The 27,645-nt window shown below is 36.7% G+C and overlaps 1 protein-coding gene across 3 annotated transcripts in view; it reads left to right on the top strand.

The window, feature by feature from the left end:
* Positions 1-27,645, top strand: part of RALYL (RALY RNA binding protein like) — an 858,672-nt gene that overhangs the window by 310,185 nt on the left and 520,842 nt on the right. For all 3 annotated transcript variants that reach the window (XM_036829780.1, XM_036829779.1, XM_036829783.1), the window contains one exon: positions 15,932-16,210. In XM_036829780.1, coding sequence (XP_036685675.1) covers positions 15,955-16,210 — 256 coding nt within the window. In that variant the 5' untranslated portion in view covers positions 15,932-15,954. The remainder of the gene's footprint in view (positions 1-15,931; positions 16,211-27,645) is intronic.

Genomic DNA, 27,645 nt, shown 5'->3' with positions numbered 1-27,645 from the left:
TTATTCCACCAAGGAGAAATTATGTTCTGAATTAGTTTTTTGCAATACGTGGGTTGCTAGATGCTATCATGAATAACACTGCATCTGCCTTCATAGCTGTTGAGTTGAAGGAATTTGTGAACAAGAATTTTATCTGATCTAGACATACAGTAGGCATTTTCACTGTATCATTTTTATTGCTACTTAATACAATCCCAAACATTAAAGTTTGTGAAGGGAAATTCACTGTTGCACTTATTGTAGGGAATTTATTTATATTTTAGGAGAGTACAGAAATTTCAGGGAATTGGTTGTGTGGTTTAAGACCTTTCACTCTAGGGCCAGTCTTCCAAAGCCACATCGATAATGATTGAAAATTGTTCATCTCTGAGGGCAGTTTAGTAGCCTACATGAAATCACTTAGTGGTCTGAATTTAACTCCTGAGGGAACAGTCATGATTGACAGTTTGAACAAAGAGGACAAGAGTGGAATGGACCTGTTAAGTAGGAGTGAGTGAATTTCTCCTATGGGCATGACAATGTTTACCTCCTGCAATTTAGCTTTAAGTGACTTAAGAGTTTTAAAATGGAGAAGGATGCTTCGTTCAGTGGAGGCATACAGGGGATAGAGCAGAGTTTTATTTTAGTGAATACACAAGAATAATCCTCTTACTATTTTTCCATTGCTGGCCTCATATTGCACATCAATTAGAAATGAATATTATGAGGCTTTTACTTTTAATCTCCATATTTTCTTTATTATACTTGATTAAGTGAACTACACCATACAATTTACTATTTTGGGAGTCACAGAAGAAGGCAAATACAAAATTGTATGTTTTCTATTCTTTTATATTATTTCAGGAAAAATCTAGTTGGAGTTAGTAAATAGATGGATCTTATAAATTCTGAGAAAAAAATTATCAGAATAATCTCTGGGCATTCTCAAGATACTGTGTTACCTACCTGTCATTCTTAATATAATTTTTAATATAAATCACAGACTAAGTCTTAGCAGTTTGTGGTTATTCCTGCTTCAGTATAATGTGAATTGTTTTGGTGGTGAAGAGGCTTCTCATTATAGAACCCTTGGGCACTATAGTGATGGGTGCCTTCTTTAAGTAACTTGGAACTCTTTTCTGGAAATACTCCAGATCCCAGAGGAAATTAGAGGAAAAGGTAGAACCCTCTCCTTACTACTGTATGTGAATGAACATTTTAATAAGCACTTAAACCAACAGCAGGTATATAATAAGTGCCCTGTGCTTGGTAAATATAAAGTAAGTGTTGTAGAACTACTTTTGAGATAGTTTTAATAATTTATGGACCATGTTTTAAAATTAAAAATCTCCTAAATGGAACCTGTTTAGAAATGTTTATAACATGCATTAAAAAAGAAGACGGGTTATGTGACAAATAATGAAATGACACTGAATACTTGTTCCATACTTTATTTTGACTGCATGGTCCCAGCCCACAGAGGGATCTTTTCAAATAGGTCTTTGTCTCTACTTGGATGTGGTTGACTAGTCACAAACCAAAGTACTGGTGCCTCATGGTCCATGGTTCTCTGCCAACTAATGGTTCAAATAGCAGTCAGTGTCATAGGGCTGTGTCTGTCCTTGTTGTATGATCCCTGATAATAGAGATGTAGCACCGATCACAACATCTCCAGTGGTTCAGAGGGAGCTTGTTTCTTAATTGTTCCACTTCCCAACACCCTTATATCACAAGTGGGTACTAACCCTGCTTGACCCATTTCCCCCAGTCAAGTAGAAAGAGTCTAATTATCATTGATTTGACCTCCCTATATAACTCAAAACAATCTTCTGCCTAGGTCATGTTGACCAGTAGAAAGTTATCCTGGAAGCATAATTACAGTCATTATCTTGGACAATTTGTGTGACTAAAGGCTCTATTTCACATAGAATGTCATATGCAGTAAATTTCCTAGAATTATATCAATTTGTTCATATTCTAGAGAATATAAGTGTACCTAAGGACTTATAAGTGCATACTTTTGAGTTATACCATCATATAGTTTTATCTCTTTGAATCTTTTGGTTTCAATTTAAAGATGTTAGTTAATTTTTCTTATTTGTAAAAATTTCACTGGAATCTTTCACACTGAATGTAGTTATTGGATAAATAGACAATGTTTACATGATCCCTGATAGAATAGATACAACATCAGTCACAACATTTCTAGTGGCTCAGAGGAAGCTTGTTCCAATTGCTGAAAACTCCAAACACAAGTGGGTTTTTAACCTTGGGTGATGTGAGCTTTTATGGACTAAATTATGTCCCCGCAAAATTCATACACTGAAGCCTTAACCTCCAGTGTGATGTTATTTGGAAGAAGGGCCTTTGGGAAGTAATTAGGTTTAGATGAGGTTGTGAGGGTAGGGCTCCCATGGTGGGATCAGTGTCTTATAAGAAGAGGAAGAGAGGCCAGAGTGCTCTCTCCACCATGTGAGGACACAGTGAGAAGGTGATGTCTGAAAGGCAGGAAGAGAGATGTTACCAGGAAATGAATCGGTTGGCACATTGATCTTGGACTCCCAGCCTTCAGAACTGTGAGAAACAAATGTCTGCTGTTTCAGCCACCCAGCCTATGATAATTTGTTACAGCAGTGCAGATGACTAATGCATGAGCAAAGAAAGGAGTTACACTGATATATTCCCTAATTTACTCTTGATGCTTGGCCCTGCCCAGCCATGTTCTATCATATTGGCCATGATTTCCACAGGATGTGTCTGATGCCTCACAAACCTAGGTGATGGTCTCTTAAAGACTGTAACCCTCTGCCTAATAATGAATGGTTGGATCTGCAGCAACTCATTAAATGTTTCCCAATAGGTGGTTTAACACTTATCATTACTCTGTTTACAAAATTTACTAATTTGCATTTTCCAAAATAATTTTAACTCAGTTTAACACAAAAGTTGATTAATATCCCAAATTCTTAACTACGTTTGAAATGTTGCCTTACCAATATTCATTGCTTTCCAATTTTATAGTTACAATAACCAATAAAAAATCATTAACTTTTTATAACTGTAATTATTACATTATCTATACTTAACATATTTATTTTTTTGCTCGCCAGTCAACTACTTGATCTCAATCTCTAGATGAAAAATACTTATTTCTCTGTAGCTAACGATTCTTTTCAAATCTACTCACTGCTATGAAGATATTTTAGCTAACATAGTTTGCTTTACAAAATTAATGCCATTCTTATTTATATAGTAATTTTTTCAATTGCTTACACAATTTTATTAAATTTTTATGTTCTGCCTTGAGCTATTGAATGAATTTGCCTCATTTTTTAAACCTTTCTACATCATATTGTCATTTTAAAACATGTTTCTTACAAAAATATCTCATATTAAGCAATTTCTATGAAATTTATCATATCACCTTTATTATTAGTGAGTCCTTATTAAAAGAAAACTATTTTATATTTTTAAATTTTTTACACATAGATTTGTAGTTAAAAAGGAAAATGAAAAATGGGTTTCTAGTTTCTTATATGGTGCTACTGCCACAATATTATACTCGGTTTCTGAGGCACATAGTTTTAAAAAGGTATAAAAAATAATTTCATGTGAATATAATTAATATGTTTTCAAAAACTGTGTAACTAGGAAATTTCACTTTTTTTTCTGAATATCATCATAATTGTAGCAACTCAATTGCAATACTAAGATAGAAGGGCTATCTATCTTATCAAATGTTTTAATATATAGTGTTTTTAATTTCTATATTATCAACCATTAAATTTTTAATAAACATTGAACACATGCTATTCACCAATATTTTAAAATATAATATGTGGATTTAATAAAGTGTGCATTTAACAAATGAAATCAGAATAACTTTTACTACATTTTTAAATAATAATGACTTTGATGATATGCCTGGAAGCTCCAAACATTAATTCATTTTCCCTGAGTACAAGGGAATTATGCTGTTTCTATTATTTGCCTGCCTAGCTAAGCTCTTAAACAAACTTCACTTACTTCATTGCAGAGATCAGATTATCTTTCTCTTATTTAACGTATGATCTGCCCATTCCTCCTTTTCAACGTATTGAGTCAGAAAATACTTTGAATACTTAGGGAAGAGCTGGCAGGCATCAAAACTACTTTGAGTATCCTAAAACAGCCACTGCTGGTGGGAGAGGAGAGGTACTCAACGTTTCTGGAAAGTAGCTGAGTACTGATAATTAAATAACTTTAAAAAATATTTTTTTCCATCTTATACTACCCGGAATTTGTCAAAGTATTAATCTGAGATTTTTTTGTGATCTAAAAAAATTGGAAACAAACTTAATATTCATTAAGAGAATGAAGATTATGGTATAGCTTTATTACTATGTAACTATTTGTTATATCCAGTAAGATAATTTAACAACTTGATAACATGGGTATTGCAGTAATAAGTAACGGCACTTGGATGTAAATTATGATGACTTTATTTTTTTTCTAATTTACAATTTTTTTCTAAGTACTAGAAAGAAATGATAAAGAAAATACATCAAAATTGTAACAATGAGTATTTTTTGAGGTTGCGGTTATATTTTTTCCTTCATTGCACACATTCCCTAAAAGTCTTTAATTTTGAAAAACTACATTTGACTTATTTCAGGGAGTAGTTTGAGGCTTAAGAATTTAATCTTAATTGTAATTGTGATATTTGTTTTTATGAATGGTAGAGGTATCACCAAATATGCTTGGTGATTGACCCATGGCAAAAAAAAAAAAAAAAAAAAAAAAAAAATCAAAAGATTTTTCACAAAATAGTGTTTATGATGCTTAAGATCTGTTGAAGAATTGTCACTGCCCTGATGGATATGTTATATCTTTCTGAATTGGGGATGGTTTTCTCAAGAATAAATTCAGACTTTTCTTTTGGTTTATTTTGTCCAGAAGAGTTGCTTAAATACATTAGTTTATTTCAGTTCAGTTTTTTTTTCTTTTTTCTAATTATAAGTCAAAGCAATTTTATACCAATTCGTTTAATGAAAAAATTATTCAAGTATGTGTATATGAGTTAAAGTATTTAAAAAACAACTATCTTTTTGTGAATGCTGAGAAATTAACTGTATGCCCAGTGAATTCTTAATCATATCCTTTAATGATTAATTCATATATCATCTGCTTCAAAAAGTTTTCTTTGGTCTTCTTCTCAACTGGATATGATCTCTTTTTTTTTCTGAAATTACAACTTTAGTTTGTATATCTTGCAGCATTTGGCAGGCTTTACCTTATTTTATAGGATTTTTTTGAGTACTAGCTTTAGATTTCAGCATGTGATGAATTTTAGGGTATGAGTTCGCTTTTTAAATTCATTTTTGGATCACTTTAATCTCTTCCCAGGTTCTTGAATACAGTATGTGTTAATATTGTTGTTTGACTTTTTTGAATCCTGGGTATTTCTCATTGTTATTCTTATTTTGTTGTTTGTTTCTTTTTATGGCTGAGTAATATTCCATTGTATATATGTGCCACATCTTCTTTATCCATTCATCTGTTGATGGACACTTTGGTTGCTTCCATATCTTGGCTATTGTAAGTAGAGCTGCAATTAATATTTTGGTACATGATTCTTTTTGAATTATGGTTTTCTCAGGGTATATGCCCAGTAGTGGGATTGCTGGGTCGTATGGTAGTTCTATTTTTAGTTTTTTAAGGAAACTCTATACCGTTTTCCATAGTGGCTATATCAATTTACATTCCCACCAACAGTGTAACAGGGTTCCCTTTTCTCCACACCCTCTCCAGCATTTATTGTTTTTAGATTTTTTTATGATGGCCATTCTGACCGGTGTGAGATGATATCTCATTGTAGTTTTCATTTGCATTTCTCTAATGATTAATGAGGTTGAGCATTCTTTCATGTGTTTGATGGCAATCTGTATATTTTCTTTTGAGAAATGTCTATTTAGGTCTTCTGCCTATTTTTGGATTGGGTTGTTTGTTTTTTTGATATTGAGCTGCATGAGTTGCTTGTATGTTTTGGAGATTAATCCTTTGTCAGTTGCTTCATTTGCAAATATTTTCTCCCATTCTGAGGGTTGTCTTTTCGTCTTCTTTATGGTTTCCTTTGCTGTGCAAAAGCTTTTAACTTTCATTAGGTCCCATTTGTTTATTTTTGTTTTTATTTCCATTTCTCTAGGATGTGGGTCAAAAAGGACCTTGCTGTGATTTATGCCATAGAGTGTTCTGCCTATGTGTTCCTCTAAGAGTTTGATAGTGTCTGGCCTTACATTTAGGTCTTTCACCCATTTTGAGTTTATTTTTGTGTATGGTGTTAGGTAGTGTTCTAATTTCATTCTGTTACATGTAGCTGTCCAGCTTTCCCGGCACCACTTATTGAAGAGGCTGTCATTTCTCCACTGTATATTCTTGCCTCCTTTATCAAAGATAAGGTGACCATATGTGCATGGGTTTATCTCTGGGCTTTTTGTCCTGTTCCATTGATCTATATGTCTGTTTTTGTGCCAGTACCATACTGTCTTGATTACTGTAGCTTTGTAGTATAGTCTGAAGTCAGGGAGCCTGATTGCTCCAGCTCCACTTTTCTTTCTCAAGATTGCTTTGGCTATTCGGGGTCTTTTGTGTTTCCATACAAACTGTAAAATTTTTGTTCTAGTTCTGTGAAAAATACCAGTGGTAGTTTGATAGGGATTGTATTGAATCTGTAGATTGCTTTGGGTAATAAAGTCATTTTCACAAGGTTGATTCTTCCAATCCAAGAACATGGTATATCTCTCCATCTATTTGTATCATCTTTAATTTCTTTCATCAGTGTCTTATAATTTTCTGCATACAGGTCTTTTGTCTCCTTAGGTAGGTTTATTCCTGGATATTTTATTCTTTTTGTTGCAATGGTAAACGGGAGTGTTTTCTTAATTCCACTTTCAGATTTTTCATCATTAGTATATACGAATGCTAGAGATTTCTGTGCATATATTTTGTATCTTGTCACTTTACCAAAGTCATTGATTAGCTCTAGTAGTATTCTGGTAGCATCTTTAGGATTCTCTATGGATAGTGTCATGTCATCTTCAAACAGTGAAAACTTTACTTCTTCTTTTCCGATTTGGATTCGTTTTATTTCTTTGTCTTCTCTAATTCCTGTGGCTACAAATTCCAAAATTATGTTGAATAGTAGTGTTGAGAATGGGCACCCTTGTCTTTTTCCTGATCTTAGTGGAAATGGTTTCAATTTTTCACCATTGAGGACGATGTTGGCTGTGGGTTTGTCATATATGACCTTTATTATATTGAGGAAAATTCCCTCTATGCCTACTTTCTGCAGGGCTTTTATCATAAATAGGTGTTGAATGTTGTCAAAAGCTTTCTCTGCATCTATTGAGATGATCATATGGTTTTTCTCCTTCAGTTTGTTAATATGGTGTATCACATTGGTTGATTTGCATATATTGAAGAATCCTTGCATTCCTGGGATAAACCCCACTTGTTCATGGTGTATGATCCTTTTAATGTGCTGTTGGATTCTGTTTACTAGTATTTTGTTGAGTATTTCTGCATCTATTTTCATCAGTGATATTGGCCTGTAGTTTTCTTTCTTTGTGACATCTTTGTCTGGTTTTGGTATCAGGGTGATGGTGGCCTCATAGAATGAGTTTGAGAGTCTTCCTCCCTCTGCTATATTTTGGAAGAGTTTGAGAAGGATAGGTGTTAGCTCTTCTCTAAATGTTTGGTAGAATTCGCCTGTGAAGCCATCTGGTCCTGGGCATTTGTTTGTTTGAAGATTTTTAATCACAGTTTCAATTTCAGTGCTTGTGATTGGTCTGTTCATATTTTCTATTTCTTCCTGGTTCAGTCTCGGCAGGTTGTGCATTTCTAAGAATTGGTCCATTTCTTCCAGGTTGTCCATTTTATTGGCATATAGTTGCTTGTAGTAATCTCTCATGATCCTTTGTATTTCTGAAGTGCCAGTTGTTACTTCTCCTTTTTAATTTCTAATTCTATTGATTTGAGTCTTCTCCCTTGTTTTCTTGATGTGTCTGGCTAGTGGTTTATCAATTTTGTTTATCTTCTCAAAGAACCAGCTTTTAGTTTTACTGATCTTTGCTATTGTTTCCTTCATTTCTTTTTCATTTATTTCTGATCTGATCTTTATGATTTCTTTCCTTCTGCTAACTTTGGGATTTTTTTGTTTTTCTTTCTCTAATTGCTTTAGGTGTAAGTTTTGGATGTTTATTTGAGATGTGTCTTGTTTCTTAAGGTAGGATTGTATTGCTATAAACTTCCCTCGTTGAACTGCTTTTGCTGTATCCCATAGGTTTTAGGTCGTCGTGTTTTGATTGTCATTTGTTTCTAGGTATTTTTGATTTCCTCTTTGATTTGTTCAGTGATCTCTTTGTTATTAAGTAGTGTATTGTGTAGCCTCCATGTGTTTGTATTTTTTACAGATCTTTTCCTGTAATTGATATCTAGTCTCAGAGCATTGTGGTCGGAAAAGATACTTGATACAATTTCAATTTTCTTAAACTTATCAAGGCTTGATTTGTGACCCAAGATATGATCTATCCTGGAGAATGTTCCATGAGCCCTTGAGAAAAATGTGTATTCTCTTGTTTTTGGATGGAATGTACTATAAATATCAATTAAGTCCATCTTGTTTAATGTATCATTTAAAGCTTGTGTTTCCTTATATATTTTCATTTTGGATGATCTGTCCATTGGTGAAAGTGGGGTGTTAAAGTCCCCTACTATGATTGTGTTACTGTCAATTTCCCCTTTTATGGCTGTTAGTATTTGCCTTCTGAATTGAGGTGCTCCTATGTTGGGTGCATAAATATGTACAATTGTTATATCTTCTTCTTGGATCGATCCCTTGATCATTACGTAGTGTCCTTCTTTGTCTGTTGTAATAGTCTTTGTTTTAAAGTCTATTTTGTCTGATATGAGAATTGCTACTCCAGCTTTCTTTTGATCTCCATTTGAATGGAATATCTTTTTCCATCCCCTCACTTTCAGTCTGTATGTGTCCCTAGGTCTGAAGTGGGTCTCTTGTAGACAGCATATATATGGGTCTTATTTTTTTATCCATTCAGCCAGTCTATCTATGTCTTTTGGTTGGAGCATTTAATCCATTTACATTTAAGGTAATTATCAAAATGTATGTCCCTATTACCATTTTCTTAATTGTTTTGGGTTTGTTATTGTAGGTCTTTTCCTTCTCTTGTGTTTCCTGCCTAGAGGAGTTCCTTTAGCATTTGTTGTAAAGCTGGTTTGGTGGTGCTGAATTCTCTCAGCTTTTGCTTCTCTGTAAAGCTTTGAATTTCTCCATCAAATCTGAATGACATCTTTGCTGGGTAGAGTAATCTTGGTTGTAGGTTTTTCTCCTTCATCACTTTAAATATGTCCTGCCACTCCCTTCTGGCTTTCAGAGTTTCTGCTGAAAGATCAGCTGTTAACCTTATGGGGATTCCCTTGTGTGTTATTTGTTGTTTTTCCCTTGCTGCTTTTAATATTTTTCTTTGTATTTAGTTTTTGATAGTTTGATTAATATGTGTCTTGGCATGTTTCTGCTTGGATTTATCCTGTATGGGACTCTCTGTGCTTCCTGGACTTTATTAACTATTTCCTTTCCCATATTAAGGAAATTTTCAACTGCAAACCCTTCAAATATTGTTTCAGTCCCTTTCTTTTCCTCTTCTTCTTCTGGGACCACTATAATTCGAATGTTGATGCATTTATTGTTGTCCCAGAGGTCTCTGAGACTGTCCTCAATTATTTTCATTCTTTTTTCTTTATTCTGTTCTGCAGTATTTTTTCTACTATTTTATCTTCCAGGTCACTTATCCGTTCTTCTACCTCAGTTATTCTGCTATTGATCCCTTCTAGAGTATTTTAAATTTCATTTATTCTGTTGTTCGTCACTGTTTGTTTGCTCTTTAGTTCTTCTAGGTCCTTGTGAAACGTTTCTTGTATTTTCTCTATTCTATTTCCAAGATTTTGGATCATCTTTACTATCATTATTCTGAATTCTTTTTCAGGTAGACTGCCTATTTCCTCTTCATTTGTTAGGTCTGGTGTGTTTTGACCCTGCTCCTTCATCTGTTGTGTGTTTTTCTGTCTTCTCAGTTTGCTTAACTTACTGTGTTTGGGGTCTCCTTTTCGCAGGCTGCAGGTTCATAGTTCCCATTGTTTTTGGTTTCTGTCCCCAGTGGCTAAGGTTGGTTCAGTGGGTTGTGGAAGCTTCCTGGTGGAGGGGACTAGTGCCTGTGTTCTGGTGGATGAGGCTGGATCTTGTCTTTCTGTTGGGCAGGTCCATGTCTGGTGGTGTGTTTTGGGGTGTCTGTGGCCTTATTATGATTTTAGGCAGCCTCTCTGCTAATGGATGGGGTTGTGTTCCTGTCTTGCTAGTTGTTTGGCATAGGGTGTCCAGCACTGTAGCTTGCTGGTCGTTGAGTGAAGCTGGGTCTTGGTGTTGAGATGGAGATCTCTGGGAGATTTTCACCATTTGATATTACGTGGAGCTCGGAGCTCTCTTGTGGGCCAGTGTCCTGAACTTTGCTCTCCCACATCAGAGGCACAGCCCTGACGCCTGACTGGAGGACGATGAGCCTTTCATCCACACGGCTCAGAATAAAAGGAAGAAAAAAATAGAAAGAAAGAAGATAAAATAAAGTAAAATAAAATAAACTAAAATAAAGTTATTAAAATTAAAAATTAAACAATAATTATTAAGAAAAATAATTCTTAAGTAAAAAAAACAAAAAGAAACGGACAGACTGAACCCTAGGACAAATGGTAAAAGCAAAGCTATACAGACAAAATCACGTATAGAAGCATATGCATACACACTCACAAAAAGAAAAAAAGGGAAAAAATATATATATATATCATTGCTCCCAAAGTCCACCTTCTCAATTTGGGATGATTCGTTTTGTATTCAGGTATTCCACAGATGCAGCGTACATCAAGTTGATTGTGGAGATTTAATCCTGTGTTCCTGAGGCTGCTGGGAGAAATTTCCCTTTCTCTTCTTTTTTCACACTGCTCCCAGGGTTCAGCTTTGGATTTGGACTGGCCTCTGCGTGTAGGTCGTCTGAGGGCATCTGTTCTTTGCTCAGACACAAAGGTGTTAAAGGAGGAGCTGATTCAGTGGCTCTGGCTCACTCAGGCTGGGGAGGGGGAGGGGTACGGATGCGGGGCGAGCCTGTGGCTGCAGAGGCCTTCGTGACGTTGCAGCAGCCTGAGGCGCGCTGTGCGTTCTCCCTGGGAAGTTGTCCCTGGATCACGGGACCCTGGCAGTGGCAGGCTGCACAGGCTCCCGGGAGGACAGGTGTGGAGAGTGACCTGTGCTTGCACACAGGCTTCTTGGTGGCGGCAGCAGCAGCCTTAGCGTCCCATACCCGTCTCTGGGGTCCGTGCTGATAGCCACTGCTCGCGCCCGTCTCTGGAGCTCCTTTAAGCTGCACTGTTAATCTGTCCTCGTGCACCAGGAAACAAAGAGGCAAGAAAAAGTCTCTTGCCTCTTCGGCTGCTCCAGACTTTTTCCCGGACTCCCTCCTTGTTAGCCATGTTGCAGTAGCCCCCTTCAGGCTGTGTTCACGCTGCCAACCCCAGTCCTCTCCCTGCAATCTGACTGAAGCCCGAGCCTCAACTCCCAGCCCCCGCCCATCCCAGCGGGTGAGTAGACAAGCCTCTCAGGCTTGTGAGTGCTGGTCGGCACCGATCCTCTGTGCAGGAATCTCTCCGCTTTGCCCTCCGCACCCCTGTGGCTGCACTCTCCTCCATGGCTCTGAAGCTTCCCCCCTCTGCCACCCACAATCTCCGCCCGCGAAGTGCTTCCTAGTGTGTAGAAACCTTTCCTCCTTTACAGCTCCCTCCCACTGGTGCAGGTCCTATCCCTATTCTTTCGTCTCTGTTTTTTCTTTTTTCTTTAGCCCTACCCAGGTACATGGGGAGTTTCTTGCCTTTTTGGAGGTCTGAGGTCTTCTGCCAGCGTTCAGTGGGTGTTCTGTGGGAGCTGTTCCACATGTAGGTGTATTTCTGATGTATTTGTGGAGAGGAAGGTGATCTCCGCGTCTTATGCTTCCACCATCTTGAAGCTCCTCCTCTCTGCAGTAGAGTTTTTTTTTTCGTTTTTTTATTTATTTATTTATTTATTTATTTATTTATTTATTTATTTATTTATTTTTGGCTGTGTTGTGTCTTCGTTTCTGTGCGAGCGTTTTCTCTAGTTGCAGCAAGCGGGGGCCACTCTTCATCGTGGTGTGCGGGCCTCTCACTATCGTGGCCTCTCTTGCTGCAGAACACAGGCTCCAGACGCGCAGGCTCAGCAGTTGTGGCACATGGGCTCAGTTGCTCAGCGGCACGTGGGATCCTCCCAGACCAGGGCTCGAACCCGTGATTGCCCCTTGCAGAAAGGGCAGGAGCAAACTCAAACTGCTTGGGTCTTTGCTGCATTTTAAGTCTTTACACTTCTTTTTTTTTCCTTTCCCTTTGTGCTTATTCTTTCACTTTACTCGTAGGATGCTGCACTCGTAAGCCTTTCACCCAGCACTTCAGGTGGAGCTCCTAGTGAGAAAAAATCAATTTTTCATTTTAGATATTACAGTTTTCATCTTTAGATGTTCCACTTGATTCTTTTTTGTATCTTTAATTTCTCTCCTGATTATGGGTCATATTTTTTGATCTTGGGATCTCTAGGAGGTTTTAACTGGATTCTAAAGATTTTGTATTTTATGTTGTTTAGTGTCTGAGCTCTACTTTTCATAAAGAAGTATTACGCTTTGCTCTCATAGACAGTTAAGTTGTTTTTTGGTTTAGTTTGATCATTCTGAGAATTGTTTTTAAGTTTTGTTAGGGTGGTCCTTGAGTACTTTTTACTCTGGGGATTATTTATGCCCATTACTAAGATCTGGTCCTTCTGATGTCTAAATTTAATGATTGAGGGATCCAATTTGGACTTTCTACTGCTGCTGGTAGGAATTCAATGATACATAGCATTTTGTGGGTCTGGGAAGCATTCAGCTCACAGTTTTCCAATAACTTTTTTACCAGCCTCATAGAAGTTCATCCATTGCATGCATATCCTAGGAATCAGCATAGATTCAAGGGACCCCTAAGATGATTTCTGGAATTACTTCTCTGTATAGCTCTCTTCTCTCTAGAAATCTGCTTCACAAATCCCTGCCTCTTTAGACGCCTTAAACTCTGATCTATCACATAAATTCAATAAGGTCCCTGTCTCTGCTTTCAGTGATACACACACACTGCACACACACACACACACACACACACACACAGACACACACACACTCACCAACTCTATGACATGAAATATGCTTCCCAGACAGAAAGCTGGAGCAATCCTAGACCTTACTTTGTTTTTTTTTTGGCTCAGCTGTCATAGATCCACACTGCCTGTGGCTTAATGTCAGAAAAACATTTGTTCCATGTATATTAGCCTGATTTTCTAGTTGTTTGAGTCAGAGAGGTAATTTAACTCTTGTTATTCCATCATGCCAGAAAGTGGAAGTCTTTCTTCCACTCTTCCATGATGAAGAGTCATGTAACAGAGAAGCACAACCTAAATATTACATTATGAGTTAAGGCTTAATTTTTCAGGGAATATTGATAGTGTACAACACAGTGACAAAACTCTTTCATTATTAAAACCTGTTAGAAACTGGCAAGTAAGTCTTTATGTGAGCAGTTAGATACACAGAGATTTTAAGATGATCAAAAGTCATTAAGTAGAATTACACAAATGACAGTTTGGACTTACAGTTATGAGAGTCATCTACATAGAGTAAAAGGATGGAGTCACAGAAAGCATGTAGACACTTACAGTAAGAATTCAGCCTGTAGCTGTGCCCTCATTTTAAATTTGACTCAGGGTCACTGTCAAAGAAAGACCACTGGGCTCTGTAAACCATGTTTATGACCTCTTCTAACAATTCTTGTGTTTCCATTTTAACCAATTTATTCCTGTCCAGGAAAGAAAATGTCAACCATAAGAATCATTCATTCTTAAAAGTAACTTTATGATATTTCTAAAAATATCTACCACATAAGAACAAAAAGAAAATAATATTATTTCTATGGATTGCATTACTGATGTTGGACTAGACTTGTAAGAAAGGTAGCCCTTAATACATTCTGGAGCCAAAAAGGGATATTTAGTTTATTTTTCCTCCTCAGTGTGGTTAAAATACACTAGATTATAGGAGGAAGCTAAATGTTTGTTTAAAATACATATGTACACCTTAATTTTTCTTATTTGAATTGATTCTCACAGCATTAGCTTAAGGTATGCAATAGCTCAAATTGCGAAATTTAAAAAAAAAGAATCAACTTTCGTTTCCTTCAACCCTAACCTTGAATAATTCTTAAAGGAAGCCCTTAAATGTAGCTAAGCCAAAACAAACAAGGCAGCAATATAATCCCTGTTTTCAATGATGCCATACTCAATTTTTATGTGAATAACTGTTTATGAAGTCAACCTTCATTATAAGGAGATATGTATAATGTTGTGTCCAATATTTAGTAAAATTTTAATAATCCAAGAAGTAATCATTAACAGCCTAATTTGAAACATTTTTGTGTTATGTGGTTGCTTTTGATTTTAGAAGTAGCTACTTTAAATGAATAATGAGTAAATTTTCAAGTATATCTAATTTACATATCTTTAAAATTTCCACCTCTTTAGTGCTCAATTTAGAAATGTCATTTTAAATTGTGTTTAAAAACAATATACACTTATTAATTATTTATATAGCTATAAGATTTTAAGAGATTATTTGCATAAAAATATAATGTCACTGATAAAATGTATCAATTAGCTAGTGTTCAACAATTATCATCAATATTAGAGATTGTATCCTTGTTGAAATTTTAGTTTCACCATACTAGTTTCTTTAAACTGGTAGGCACTTTAGAAGATGATGTCTGGCAAGAAAAAAAAAAAAAAAAAAAAAAAAAGATTGTGCTTAATAAATATTGTTGAATGAATGAATGAATTTTTAAAGGCTTAAAAAATAAATCTGCAAGTTCTGGAGTACTTGGAAATAAAAGTTTCATTGAGTTTAATTAAGCACAATTAAATACTCTGCCAAACTCACAAAACAGTTTTTAGAAATACTAGCAGTCCTTAGGCAACATAGGAGCCATTAGTTAAATGAATTAAAACTGCGGTTGAGAATGAAAATTTCAATACAGATGCCCAGTCTACTAAGCTGCTGATCATTGATGAAAACTAGCTACACATGCTGTTTTTTCTTTCTTTCTTTTTTAAACTGATATTTGGTATTGGTTATAGAGAATGTACAGAATTAATTCTGGTTAAATCCTTTATTTCAAAATATGTTTTTCTTATGTTAAATTTTCCAAAAAAATTTTTAATTTTTAATTCCTTTTTTTCTCTTCCACAGCATTTAACGAAATGAATTGTTAGTTTCTGATAGAAGGGTTTTGATAATGAAATAGCTAACATATCTACGTATTATAGAAAATGTAGAAATAAAAATGCATGTTCTCCACTATAAATGGAGGTTACAGTACTATATTCCACCATCAGACCTTAGCCATTCTGGATTTTCTTTTTCACTGATAGATTAAGGTGGCTTATTTCTCATACTTGCTTCTGAAATATTGATAGACTTAAAAATAAAAACTACAAAACATTTAATCACTGTGCAGGCCTGAATTTTAGATAAATTAATCAGGAATTTATTTATAACTGTATGCTAAATAATTATAATTATTTTTCTACTTCATTTTGCAATGCAATATTCACCTTTTATTACTATATTACTAAATTTTCTTCTCAAGAAAATCAGTAGTACTTGGGGATTTGAGTTTACCTGGTACACTATTGAAAAATTGTTAAAAGCCAATGGTATCCATTCAATCTAATTATTTTCCTTTTGATTTTTTTTGTTTTGTTTTGTTTAAGGATTAAAACAAGGTGAGCCAACCATGACTGGCAAAACACAGACCAGCAATGTCACCAATAAGAATGACCCCAAGTCCATCAACTCGCGTGTTTTCATTGGCAATCTAAATACAGCCATTGTCAAGAAAGTTGACATTGAAGCCATTTTCTCAAAGTATGGAAAAATAGTTGGCTGCTCAGTTCACAAAGGTTATGCATTTGTACAGTACATGAGTGAGCGGCACGCAAGAGCTGCAGTGGCTGGAGAAAACGCCAGGATCATCGCAGGCCAACCGCTTGGTAAGTCCCACTCCGGTATGGGTTTCACATTAGTGTTCTAGTCTCTGAGCATATCTGGACAAGCACTACTATAATATTTATCTCTTAACCAATTATAGTACTTATATATTTATAATTTATATTATTTTCTTGTTCTCATATTGGTTTACTCATAAGTGCCTTATTTTCTCTACGAATTTATAAGCGTGAGATCGTCTGCTTTGTAATACTTCTTGCCTCCACCAGTCTTAACAGGTCCAGGCAAATAAAAGATATGCATCATGTTTAACTTTATTTGACTTGCAATGATGTCTTATCTTCTAGGAAACACTCTGTGGAGCAAAAAATAAAATAAAATAATTACTTTTTATACTTATAGCACTTGCTCTGAGGGGCTAATGTATTTTCCTCATTTACTGTTTTTATTTTGGGGGGAGAAGGGATAGAAAATAGCAAAGGGAAGTAAATCTTAATAACTGGAAAAGGAATATAAACTATTCTTCCTTATCTAGGCAGGAATCTTGTATGTCATGCCTGTTCAGTCATGTGCAATAATCAGATTTATGTCTGATGTCCAGGGAATAATATAGTTTTTTTTTTCAAAGAAATGAGAATATAGTCTGAAGTAAAAGGAAAATTCTTAGGAGAAAATACTTTGTAGTAAGTATGCAGATAAAAATAAAAATTAGACACTTTTTTCTACATAAGGAAAAAGTATAATTAAGACATCAGTGATTCCCTAATTTATATCTTTTGTGAGGTTCAGATTCTTTTTTTTTTTTTAAACATCTTTATTGGAGTATAATTGCTTTACAATGCTTTAGTTTCTGCTTTATAAAAAAGTGAATCAGTTATACAGATTCTTATATTAAACTGATTATACCAGGTCTTCTTTTGGATATCCACATTGCAGCTTCCTTCACCTGCATACTTCTCCATCACAATAAATGGAACCTTCATTTATCCAGTTTTTCAAACAAAATCCTAGGTATCAACCTTGATTCTTCTCTTCCCCCCGCACTCCAAATGTAATCCATCATCATGTTTCATCAATATATCCCAAACCCAATCAACTTTTAAATCTATACCAATAGCCGTCTTATACAGGCCACCGTTATCTCAGGTGAACTACTGAAATAACCCCCTAACTGGTCTGCCTCTTTCCACTCCTGCCAGTGTCCCTTTAAAAACATAAATGAGATTATGCCATTAATTTGCTCTTAAGTCTGTAATGCCTTTCATTGCACCCAGAATAAGGTTTTATTCTATACCATGGCGATGATTCACCACATTACCACATCTTCAACTCCATCTCCTTCTCTCTGCCTTCTTGTACCACTTCAGTGTTGCTGGCCGTCTTGATATGCCTCAAACATTCCAAGATTGTTCTACCTCAGAGGCTTTGGACTTGCTATTCCCTCTGCTCAGAAGACAGGTCCTTGCTAATCATTCTTTCCCTGCTTTACTGTATGCTGTGCTCAAATTTTACTTTCCCAAAGAGGCTTTTCTGACCAACTTATCTAAAATAAAATAGTCTTCTACCCTCTTGCCTGCACTGTCTATTCTATTATTGTACTTTGTATTTTTTTCATAGCCCTCATCAGTATCTGGAATTACATATTTTTATAAAAAATTTTTTGGCCACACCACGTGGCTTGCAGGATCTCAGTTCCCCAACCAAGGATTGAACCCAGGCCATAGTGAGGAAAGGCCAGAATCCTAACCACTAGGCCACCAGAGAACTCCCTGGAATTACATATTTTAATTTATGATGTTACTTCTATCATGTCCACAGACATAACAAAGATGAAGGAGCATATAAAATAAACAAGATATAAAAGCATAAACAAATCAAGTTAGAAGAGTGTTAAGAATGTTGTATTACCAAGTTATATAATGTAATTATGAAAAATTGGGGGGAAGGTATGGAATTCGATAAAGTGAGAGTGAAGTCTGAGGTAATAGTCTTGAGGAAAAAAAGATGTTTTACATAAGTGCTTGCAATAAAACCACAAATAATCGTTACCATATAAGAATATAGTTTTATTTATATTTCTCCAATTCACTTTTCTATATTTTAAAGAAAAAGTAATGCCGTCCAAAAGACATTGGTAAGTTTTACATATGTCTTTTTTTTTTCAACATCCCCATTCTACTTGTTTACCTTGATATTGGAATTTTCTGACCAATTTTGCTTTAACTTCTAAGTTGAAATCTCTACTTAGGGCCACATCTGAGCCAAAATCAGAGAAATACCCATTTATTGCCTCTATCCTGATTGTTATGAGATTAGTACATACTAGTAGAGATGCATTTAACAATTAATTTTTAAAAATTAATGACAAATGTAAAGTCCAGTTCACGTGTTAAAGAACTATAGCTAATTTTCCAGAGTCCCTTTTCCTATGTCACGGAGGGGGAAATTTCCCCCTCTACCCCTCTTGAGTACTTGTGGGTGGGCTAGTAATAAAATTGACAAAACATAGATTAACAGGAGAAAAGGGAACAAATTGTAATTTGTGCACATGGAGGTCTCATAGAAATGGGGCCTGAGAAGTAGCCAGAGCAGGCAGCTTTTATACTTTTGAGACAAAGAAATAATAAATTTTGTTTTTAACATCTTTACTGGAGTAAAATTGCTTTATATTGTTGTGTTAGTTTCTGCTGTATAACAAAGTGAATCAGCTATATGTATACTTATATCCCCATATCCCCTCCCTCTTGTGTCTCCCTCCTACCCTCCCTATCCCACCCCTGTAGGTGGACGCAAAGCACCGAGCTGATCTCCCTGTGCTGTGCAGCTGCTTCCCACTAGCTATTTTACATTTGGTAGTGTATATATGTCAGTGCCACTCTCTCACTTCATCCCAGCTTCCCCTTCCCCTTCCCCATGTCCTCAAGTCCATTCTCTACATCTGCGTATTTATTCCTGTCCTGTCCCTAGGTTCTTCAGAATCATTTTTTTTTTTTAGATTCCATATGTATCTGTGAGCATACGGTATTTGTTTTTCTCTTTCTGACTTACTTCACTCTGTATGACAGACTCTAGGTCCATCCACCTCACTACAGATAACTCAATTTCGTTTCTTTTTATGGCTGAGTAATATTCCACTGTATATATGTGCCACATCTTTTTATCCATTCAAAAGAAACAATAAATTTGAGAGGAATTGACAGGACGAAGAAACTTAGGTTTGGGGACTTAATTAGTAAGGAGATTAAGCAAAGTATGGGCTTGAGTAGCACATTAGTAAAGAAGTAAGGTTTGCTTATACAGGTTTCGCTGCCCAAATTCCCTATCTCTGGCAATAAGGGTGTCCTTCTACCTCCTGTTGTAGGGAGGGCACCTTTCACATGAGAGAGATTTATTTCCTGACTTTAGAGAGACAGAGAGGAGGGTTAGTGTCCCTCTTGCATCAGCTCCTTCTTAAGTAACTTTAATTCAAAATAATCAATATGTCAATGAGGCATATTTTGGGGCAGCCTACCCTGGGCCCTAACAGCTGTTAGGGTGCTCACTTATTCACTGTCCTTTTGAGAAGAATGCAATGGGGAAGGAGCAATACCCACACTAAAAATTTAGTGCCTTACTTAGAAATACCCAAGGAAAAAAATGATGACACCAAATCACTATGCTTTGAGAGCCACAAAATTAAATTGTGCTTCTAATAAGACACCATTTTTCATTCCCAGTCATTCTGGGATCCTCTCTCGGTTGTGTCCTCCAGTTAGTCTCTGGAGCACCTAGTTAATCAGCCATAACCACCCTTTCTGCCTGAATCCAAGTCAAAGACTTTATTCTTTTAGTTGAAATCTAGTCTCTCACTCCTTGTGTCTAAGTTGAATGTCTTTTCATACAAAGCAAATGCTTTATAACTTAATAACTTTGCTTTTCAGGGCAAGTGTTTCAACATACTCACTTTTTCTTAAACCATATTGCTAGAGACTCAGGAACATCTTGTCTTCCAGATGTTCCTTATAGGAAGCTGGTTCCTGAAGAAAACACTTAGTTTCCCAGGATGTATATTCATTACTGGCTTTAAGTATTTTGCTTTTAGTGACAAGGGAAACTTAGGTTTAGGTAAAATCACTTGCTTCTTGAAATTTTTGACTCTCAAATAAACCTTTTATGATTTGCAAATCCCACTAAACCCTACAAGCCCTTGATTTGAAGTGGATTGATTATGGATCAAATAATAGACCACTGACATATGAAATAGATATTAACTTCATGTACCACAACCTATTTAAGCATTGTTCTTTCTCTTTAGAGTGGGAAGAAAATTTTTTTTCTTTTTTCTTTTTTTAAACATCTTTATTGGAGTATAATTGCTTTACAATGGTGTGTTAGTTTCTGCTTTATAACAAAGTGAATCAGTTATGCATATACATATGTTCCCATATCCCCTCCCTCTTGCATCTCCCTCCCACCCTCCCTATCCCACCCCTATAGGTGGTCACAAAGCACCGAGCTGATCTCCCTGTGCTATGCGGCTGCTTCCCACTAGCTATCTATTTTACATTTGGTAGTGTATATATGTCCATGCCACTCTCTCACCCTGTCACATCTCACCCCTCCCCCTCCCCATATCCTCAAGTCCATTCTCTAGTAGGTCTGTGTCTTTATTCCCATCTTGCCACTAGGTTCTTCATGACTTTATTTTTTTTCCTTAGATTCCATGTATATGTGTTAGCATACTGTATTTGTTTTTCTCTTTCTGACTTACTTCACTCTGTATGACAGACTAACTCCATCCACCTCACTACAAATACCTCCATTTCATTTCTTTTTATGGCTGAGTAATATTCCATTGTATATATGTGCCACATCTTCTTTATCCATTCATCCGATGATGGACACTTAGGTTGCTTCCATGTCCTGGCTATTGTAAATAGAGCTGCAATGAACATTTTGGTACATGACTCTTTTTGAATTATGGTTTTCTCAGGGTATATGCCCAGTAGTGGGATTGCTGGGTCGTATGGTAGTTCTATTTTTAGTTTTTTAAGGAACCTCCAGACTGTTCTCCATAGTGGCTGTATCAATTTACATTCCCACCAACAGTCCAAGAGTGTTCCCTTTTCTCCACACCCTCTCCATCTTTTATTGTTTGTAGATTTTTTGATGATGGCCATTCTGACTGGTATGAGATGATATCTTATTGTAGCTTTGATTTGCATTTCTCTAATGATTAATGATGTTGAGCATTCTTTCATGTGTCTGTTGGCCATCTGTATATCTTCTTTGGAGAAATGTCTATTTAGGTCTTCTGCCCATTTTTGGATTGGGTTGTTTGTTTTTTTGTTATTGAGCTGCATGAGCTGCTTGTAAATCTTGGAGATTAATCGTTTGTCAGTTGCTTCATTTGCAAATATTTTCTCCCATTCTGAGGGTTGTCTTTTGGTTTTGTTTATGGTTTCCTTTGCTGTGCAAAAGCTTTTAATTTTCATTAGGTCCCATTTGTTTATTTTTGTTTTTATTTCCATTTCTCTAGGAGGTGGGTCAAAAAGGATCTTGCTGTGATTTATGTCATAGAATATTCTGCCAATGTTTTCCTCTAAGAATTTGATAGTGTCTGGCCTTACACTTAGGTCTTTAATCCATTTTGAGTTTATTTTTATGTGTGGTGTCAGGGAGTGTTCTAATTTCATACTTTTACATTTACCTGTCCAGTTTTCCCAGCACCAGTTATTGAAGAGGCTGTCTTTTCTCCACTGTATATGCTTGCCTCCTTTATCAAAGATAAGGTGACCATATGTGCATGGGTTTATCTCTGGGCTTTCTATCCTGTTCCATTGATCTATGTTTCTGGTTTTGTGCCAGTACCAAACCGTCTTGATTACTGAAGCTTTGTAATATAGTCTGAAGTCAGGCAGTCTGATTCCTCCAGCTCCCTTTTTCGTTCTCAAGATTGCTTTGGCTATTCGGGGTCTTTTGTGTTTCCATACAAATTGTGAAATTTTTTGTTCTAGTTCTGTGAAAAATGCCAGTGGTAGTTTGATAGGGATTGCATTGAATCTGTAGATTGCTTTGTGTAGTAGAGTCATTTTCACAAGGTTGATTCTTCCAATCCAAGAACACGGTATATCTCTCCATCTATTTGTATCATCTTTCATTTCTTTCATCAGTGTCTTATAATTTTCTGCATACAGGTCTTTTGTCTCCTTAGGTAGGTTTATTCCTAGATATTTTATTCTTTTTGTTGCAATGGTAAACGGGAGTGTTTTCTTAATTTCACTTTCAGATTTTTCATCTTTGGTGTATAGGAATGCAAGAGATTTCTGTGCATTAATTTTGTATCCTGCTACTTTACCAAATTCATTGATTAGCTCTAGGAGTTTTCTGGTAGCATCTTTAGGTTTTTCTATGTATAGTCTCATGTCACCTGCAAACAGTGACAGCTTTACTTCTTCTTTTCCGATTTGGATTCCTTTTATTTCTTTTTCTTCTCTGATTGCTGTGGCTAACACTTCCAAAACTATGTTTAATAATAGTGGTGAGAGTGGGCAACCTTGTCTTGTTCCTGATCTTAGTGGAAATGGTTTCAATTTTTCACCATTGAGGACAATGTTGGCTGTGGGTTTGTCATATATGGCCTTTACTATGTTGAGGAAATTTCCCTCTATGCCTACTTTCTGCAGGGCTTTTATCATAAATTGGTGTTGAATTTTGTCAAAAGCTTTCTCTGCATCTATTGAGATGATCATATGGTTTTTCTCCTTCAATTTGTTAATATGTCATATCACGTTGATTGATTTGCATATATTGAAGAATCCTTGCATTCCTGGAATAAACCCCACTTGATCATGGTGTATGATCCTTTTAATGTGCTGTTGGATTCTGTTTGCTAGTATTTTGTTTTGCATCTATGTTCATCAGTGATATTGGCCTGTAGTTTTCTTTCTTTGTGACATCTTTGTCTGGTTTTGGTATCAGGGTGATGGTGGCCTCATAGAATGAGTTGGGGAGTGTTCCTCCCTCTGCTATATTTTGGAAGAGTTTGAGAAGGATCGGTGTTAGCTCTTCTCTAAATGTTTGATAGAATTCGCCTGTGAAGCCTTCTGGTCCTGAGCTTCTGTTTGTTGGAAGGTTTTTAATCACAGTTTCAATTTCAGTGCCTGTGATTGGTCTGTTCATATTTTCTATTTCTTCTGGTTCTGTCTCGGCAGGTTGTGCATTTCTAAAAATCTGTCCCTTTCTTCCAGGTTGTCCATTCTATTGGCATAGAGTTGCTTGTAGTAATCTCTCATGATCATTTGTATTTCTGCAGTGTCAGTGGTTACTTCTCCTTTTTCATTTCTAATTCTATCGATTTGAGTCTTCTCCCTTTTTCTCTTGATGAGTCTGGCTAATGGTTTATCAATTTTGTTTATCTTCTCAAAGAACCAGCTTTTAGTTTTGTTGATCCTTGCTATTGTCTCCTTCATTTCTTTTTCATTTATTTCTGATCTGATCTTTATGATTTCTTTCCTTCTGCTAGCTTTGGGGTTTTTTGTTCTTCTTTCTCTAATTGCTTTAGGTGCAAGGTTAGGTTGTTTATTCGAGATGTTTCCTGTTTCTTGAGGTAGGCTTGTATTGCTATAAACTTACCTCTTAGCACTGCTTTTGCTGCATCCCATAGGTTTTGGTTCATTGTGTTTTCATTGTCATTTGTTTCTAAGTATTTTTTTTATTTCTTCAGTGATCTCTTCTTTATTAAGTAGTGTGTTGTTTAGCCTCCATGTGTTTGTAATTCTTACAGATTTTTTCCTGTAATTGCTATCTAGTCTCATAGCGTTGTGGTCGGAAAATAAACTTGATATGATTTCAGTTTTCTTAAATTTACCAAGGCTTGATGTGTGACCCAAGATATGACCTATCCTGGAGAATGTTCCATGAGCACTTGAGAAAAATGTGTATTCTGTTGTTTTTATGCGGAATGTCCTATAAGTATCAATTAAGTCCATCTTGTTTAATGTAACATTTAAAGCTTGTTTTTCCTTACTTATTTTCATTTTGGATGATCTGTCCATTGGTGAAAGTGGGGTGTTAAAATCCCCTACTATGAGTGTGTTGCTGTCGATTTCTCCTTTTTTGGCTGTTAGTATTTGCCTTATGTATTGAGGTGCTCCTATGTTGGGTGCATAAATATTTACAATTGTTATACCTTCCTCTTGGATCGATCCCTTGAGCATTATATAGTGTCCTTCTTTGTCTCTTGTAATAGTCTTTATTTTAAAGTCTATTTTGTCTGATATGAGAATTGCTACTCCAGCTTTCTTTTGATTTCCATTTGCATGGAATATCTTTTTCCATCCCCTCACTTTCAGTCTGTATGTGTCTCTAGGTCTGAAGTGGGTCTCTTGTAGACAGGATATATATGGGTCTTGTTTTTGTATCCATTCAGCCAGTCTGCGTCTTTTGGTGGTAGCATTTAATCCATTTACATTTAAGGTAATTATCCTTATGTATGTTCCTATTCCCATTTTCTTAAATGTTTTGGGTTTGTTATTGTAGGCATTTTCCTTCTCTTGTGTTTCTTGCCTAGAGAAGTTCCTTTAACATTTGTTGTAAAGCTGGTTTGGTGGTGCTGACTTTGCTCAGCTTTTGCTTGTTTGTGAAGGTTTTAATTTCTCCATCAAATCTGAATGAGATCCTTGCTGGGTAGAGTAATCTTGGTTGTAGGTTTTTCTCCTTCATCACTTCAAGTATATCCTGCCACTCCCTTCTGGCTTGCAGAGTTTCTGCTGAAAGATCAGCTGTTAACCTTATGCGGATTCCCTTGTGTGTTATTTGTTGTTTTGCCATTGCTGCTTTTAATATGTTTTCTTTATATTTAATTTTTGATAGTTTGATTAATATGTGTTTTGGCGTGTTTCTCCTTGGATTTATCCTGTATGGGACTCTCTGTGCTTCCAGGACTTGATTAACTATTTATTTTCCCTTACTAGGGAAGTTTTCAACTATAATCTCTTCAAATATTTTCTCAGTCCCTTTCTTTTTCTCTTCTTCTTCTGGGACCCCTATAATTCGAATGTTGTTGCGTTTAATGTTGTCCCAGAGGTCTCTGAGACTGTCCTCAGTTCTTTTCATTCTTTTTTCTTTATTCTGCTCTGCAGTAGTTATTTCCACTATTTTATCTTCCAGGTCACTTATCCGTTCTTCTGCCTCAGTTATTCTGCTATTGATCCCGTCTAGAATATTTTTCATTTCATTTTTTGTGTTTTTCATCATTGCTTGGTTCCTCTTTAGTTCTTCTACATACTTGTTAAATGTTTCTTGCATTTTGTCTATTCTATTTCCAAGATTTTGGCATCATCCTTACTATCATTATTCTGAATTCTTTTTTAGGTAGACTGCCTATTTCCTCTTCATTTGTTAGGTCTGGTGTGTTTTGACCCTGCTCCTTCATCTGCTGTGTGTTTTTCTGTTTTCTCAGTTTGCTTATCTTACTGTGTTTGGGGTCTCCTTTTCACAGGCTGCAGGTTCATAGTTCCCGTTGTTTTTGGTATCTGTCCCCAGTGGCTAAGGTTGGTTCAGTGGGTTGTGTACGCTTCCTTGTGGAGGGGACTAGTGCCTGTGTTCTGGTGGATGAGGCTGGATCTTGTCTTTCTGGTAGGCACGTGCATGTCTGGTGGTGTGTTTTGGGGTGTCTGTGTCCTTATTATGATTTTAGGCAGCCTCTCTGCTAATGGATGGGGCTGTTTTCCAGTCTTGCTAGTTGTTTGGCATAGGGTGTCCAGCACTGTAGCTTGCTGGTCGTTGAATGAAGCTGGGTCTTGATGTTGAGATGGAGATCTCTGAGAGATTTTTGCCGTTTGGTATTATGTGGAGCTGGGAGTTCTCTTGTGGACCAGTGTCCTGAAGTTGGCTCTCCCACCTCAGAGGCACAGCCCTGATGCCTGGCTGGAGCACCAAGTGCCTTTAATCCACACAGCTTGGAATAAAAGGGAGAAAAAATAGAAAGAAAGAAAAAAAGAGGATCAAATCAAATCAAATCAAATCAAATAAATGTATTATAATAAAAAATAAGAAAGAAATTATTAAGAAAAAAATTGATTAAGGAAAAAATTTTGTTTTAATTTTTTAAAAATAAATTTATTAATTTTTATAATAAAAAATAAGAAAAAAATTATTAAGAAAAAAATTAAGAAAAAAATTTTAATTTTTTTAAAATAAAAATATAAAAAACTTATTAAGAAAGAAAAAATTTTTGAAATTTTAAAAATAGAAAATAAGGAAAAAATTGTTAAGAAAACACTTATTAAGAAAAAAAAAATTTTTTAAGTAAAAAAATAAAAATAAAAAACGGACGGACCGAACCCTTGGACAAATGGTGAAAGCAAAGCTATACAGACAAAATCTCACCCAGAAGCATACACATATACATTCACATAAAAAGGAAAAGGGGGAAAATTAATATATCCTGCTTCCAAAGTCCATCTCCTGAATTTGGGATGATTCGTTGTCTATTCAGGTATTCAACAGATGCAGGTACATCAAGTTGTTTGTGGAGCTTTAATTTGCTTCTTCTGAGGCTGCTGGGAGAGATTTCCTTTTCTCTTCTTTGTTCGCACAGCTCCCAGTGTTCAGCTTTGGATTTGGACCTGCCTCTGCGTGTAGGTCGCCTGAGGGTGTCTGTTCCCCGCCCAGACAAAACAGGGTTAAAGGAGCAGCTGCTTCGGGGGCTCTGTTTCACTCAGGTGGGGGTGGGGAGGGAAGGGTATGGATGCGGGGCGAGCCTGCGGCAGCAGAGGCCAGCGTGACGTTGCACCATCCCGAGGCGCACTGTGCGTTCTTCCGGGGAAGTTGTCCCTGGATCACGGGAGCCCTGCCGTGGCGGGCTGCACTGGCTCCCGGGAGGGGTGGTGTGGAGAGTAACCTGTGCTCGCACACAGGCTTCCTGGTGGCGGCAGCAGCAGCCTTAGCATCGCATGCCCGTCTCTGGGGTCCATGCTGATAGCCACGGCATGCGCCCGTCTCGAGCTCGTTTAAGCGGCGCTCTGAATCCCTTCTCCCTGTGCACCGCGAAACAAAGAGGCAAGAAAAAGTCTCTTGCCTCTTCAGCAGCTGCAGAGTTTATCCTGGACTCCCTCCTGGCTATCTGTGGTGCGCTAACCCCTTCAGGCCTTGTTCACGCTGCCAACCCCAGTCCTTTCCCTGCAATCCGACCGAAGCCCGAGCCTCAGCTCCCAGTCCCCGCCCGCCCCGGCGGGTGAGCAGACAAGCCTCTCGTGCTGGTGAGTGCTGCTCAGCACCGATCCTCCATGCGGGAATCTCTCCGCTTTGCCCTCTGCACCCCTGTGGTGCACTCTCCTCCGTGGCTCCGAAGCTTTCCCGCTCTGCCACCCGCAGTCTCCACCCACGAAAGGGCTTCCTAGTGTGTGGAAACCTTTCCTCCTCACAGCCCCCTTCCACTGGTGCAGGTCCCATCCCTATTCTTTTGTCTCTGTTATTTCTTTTTTCTTTTGCCCTA

Source organism: Balaenoptera musculus, chromosome 17, assembly GCF_009873245.2.
Source record: "Balaenoptera musculus isolate JJ_BM4_2016_0621 chromosome 17, mBalMus1.pri.v3, whole genome shotgun sequence".
In the NCBI taxonomy this organism is placed as follows: Eukaryota; Metazoa; Chordata; class Mammalia; order Artiodactyla; family Balaenopteridae; genus Balaenoptera; species Balaenoptera musculus.
This window is presented reverse-complemented; position numbering and strand designations above follow the sequence as displayed.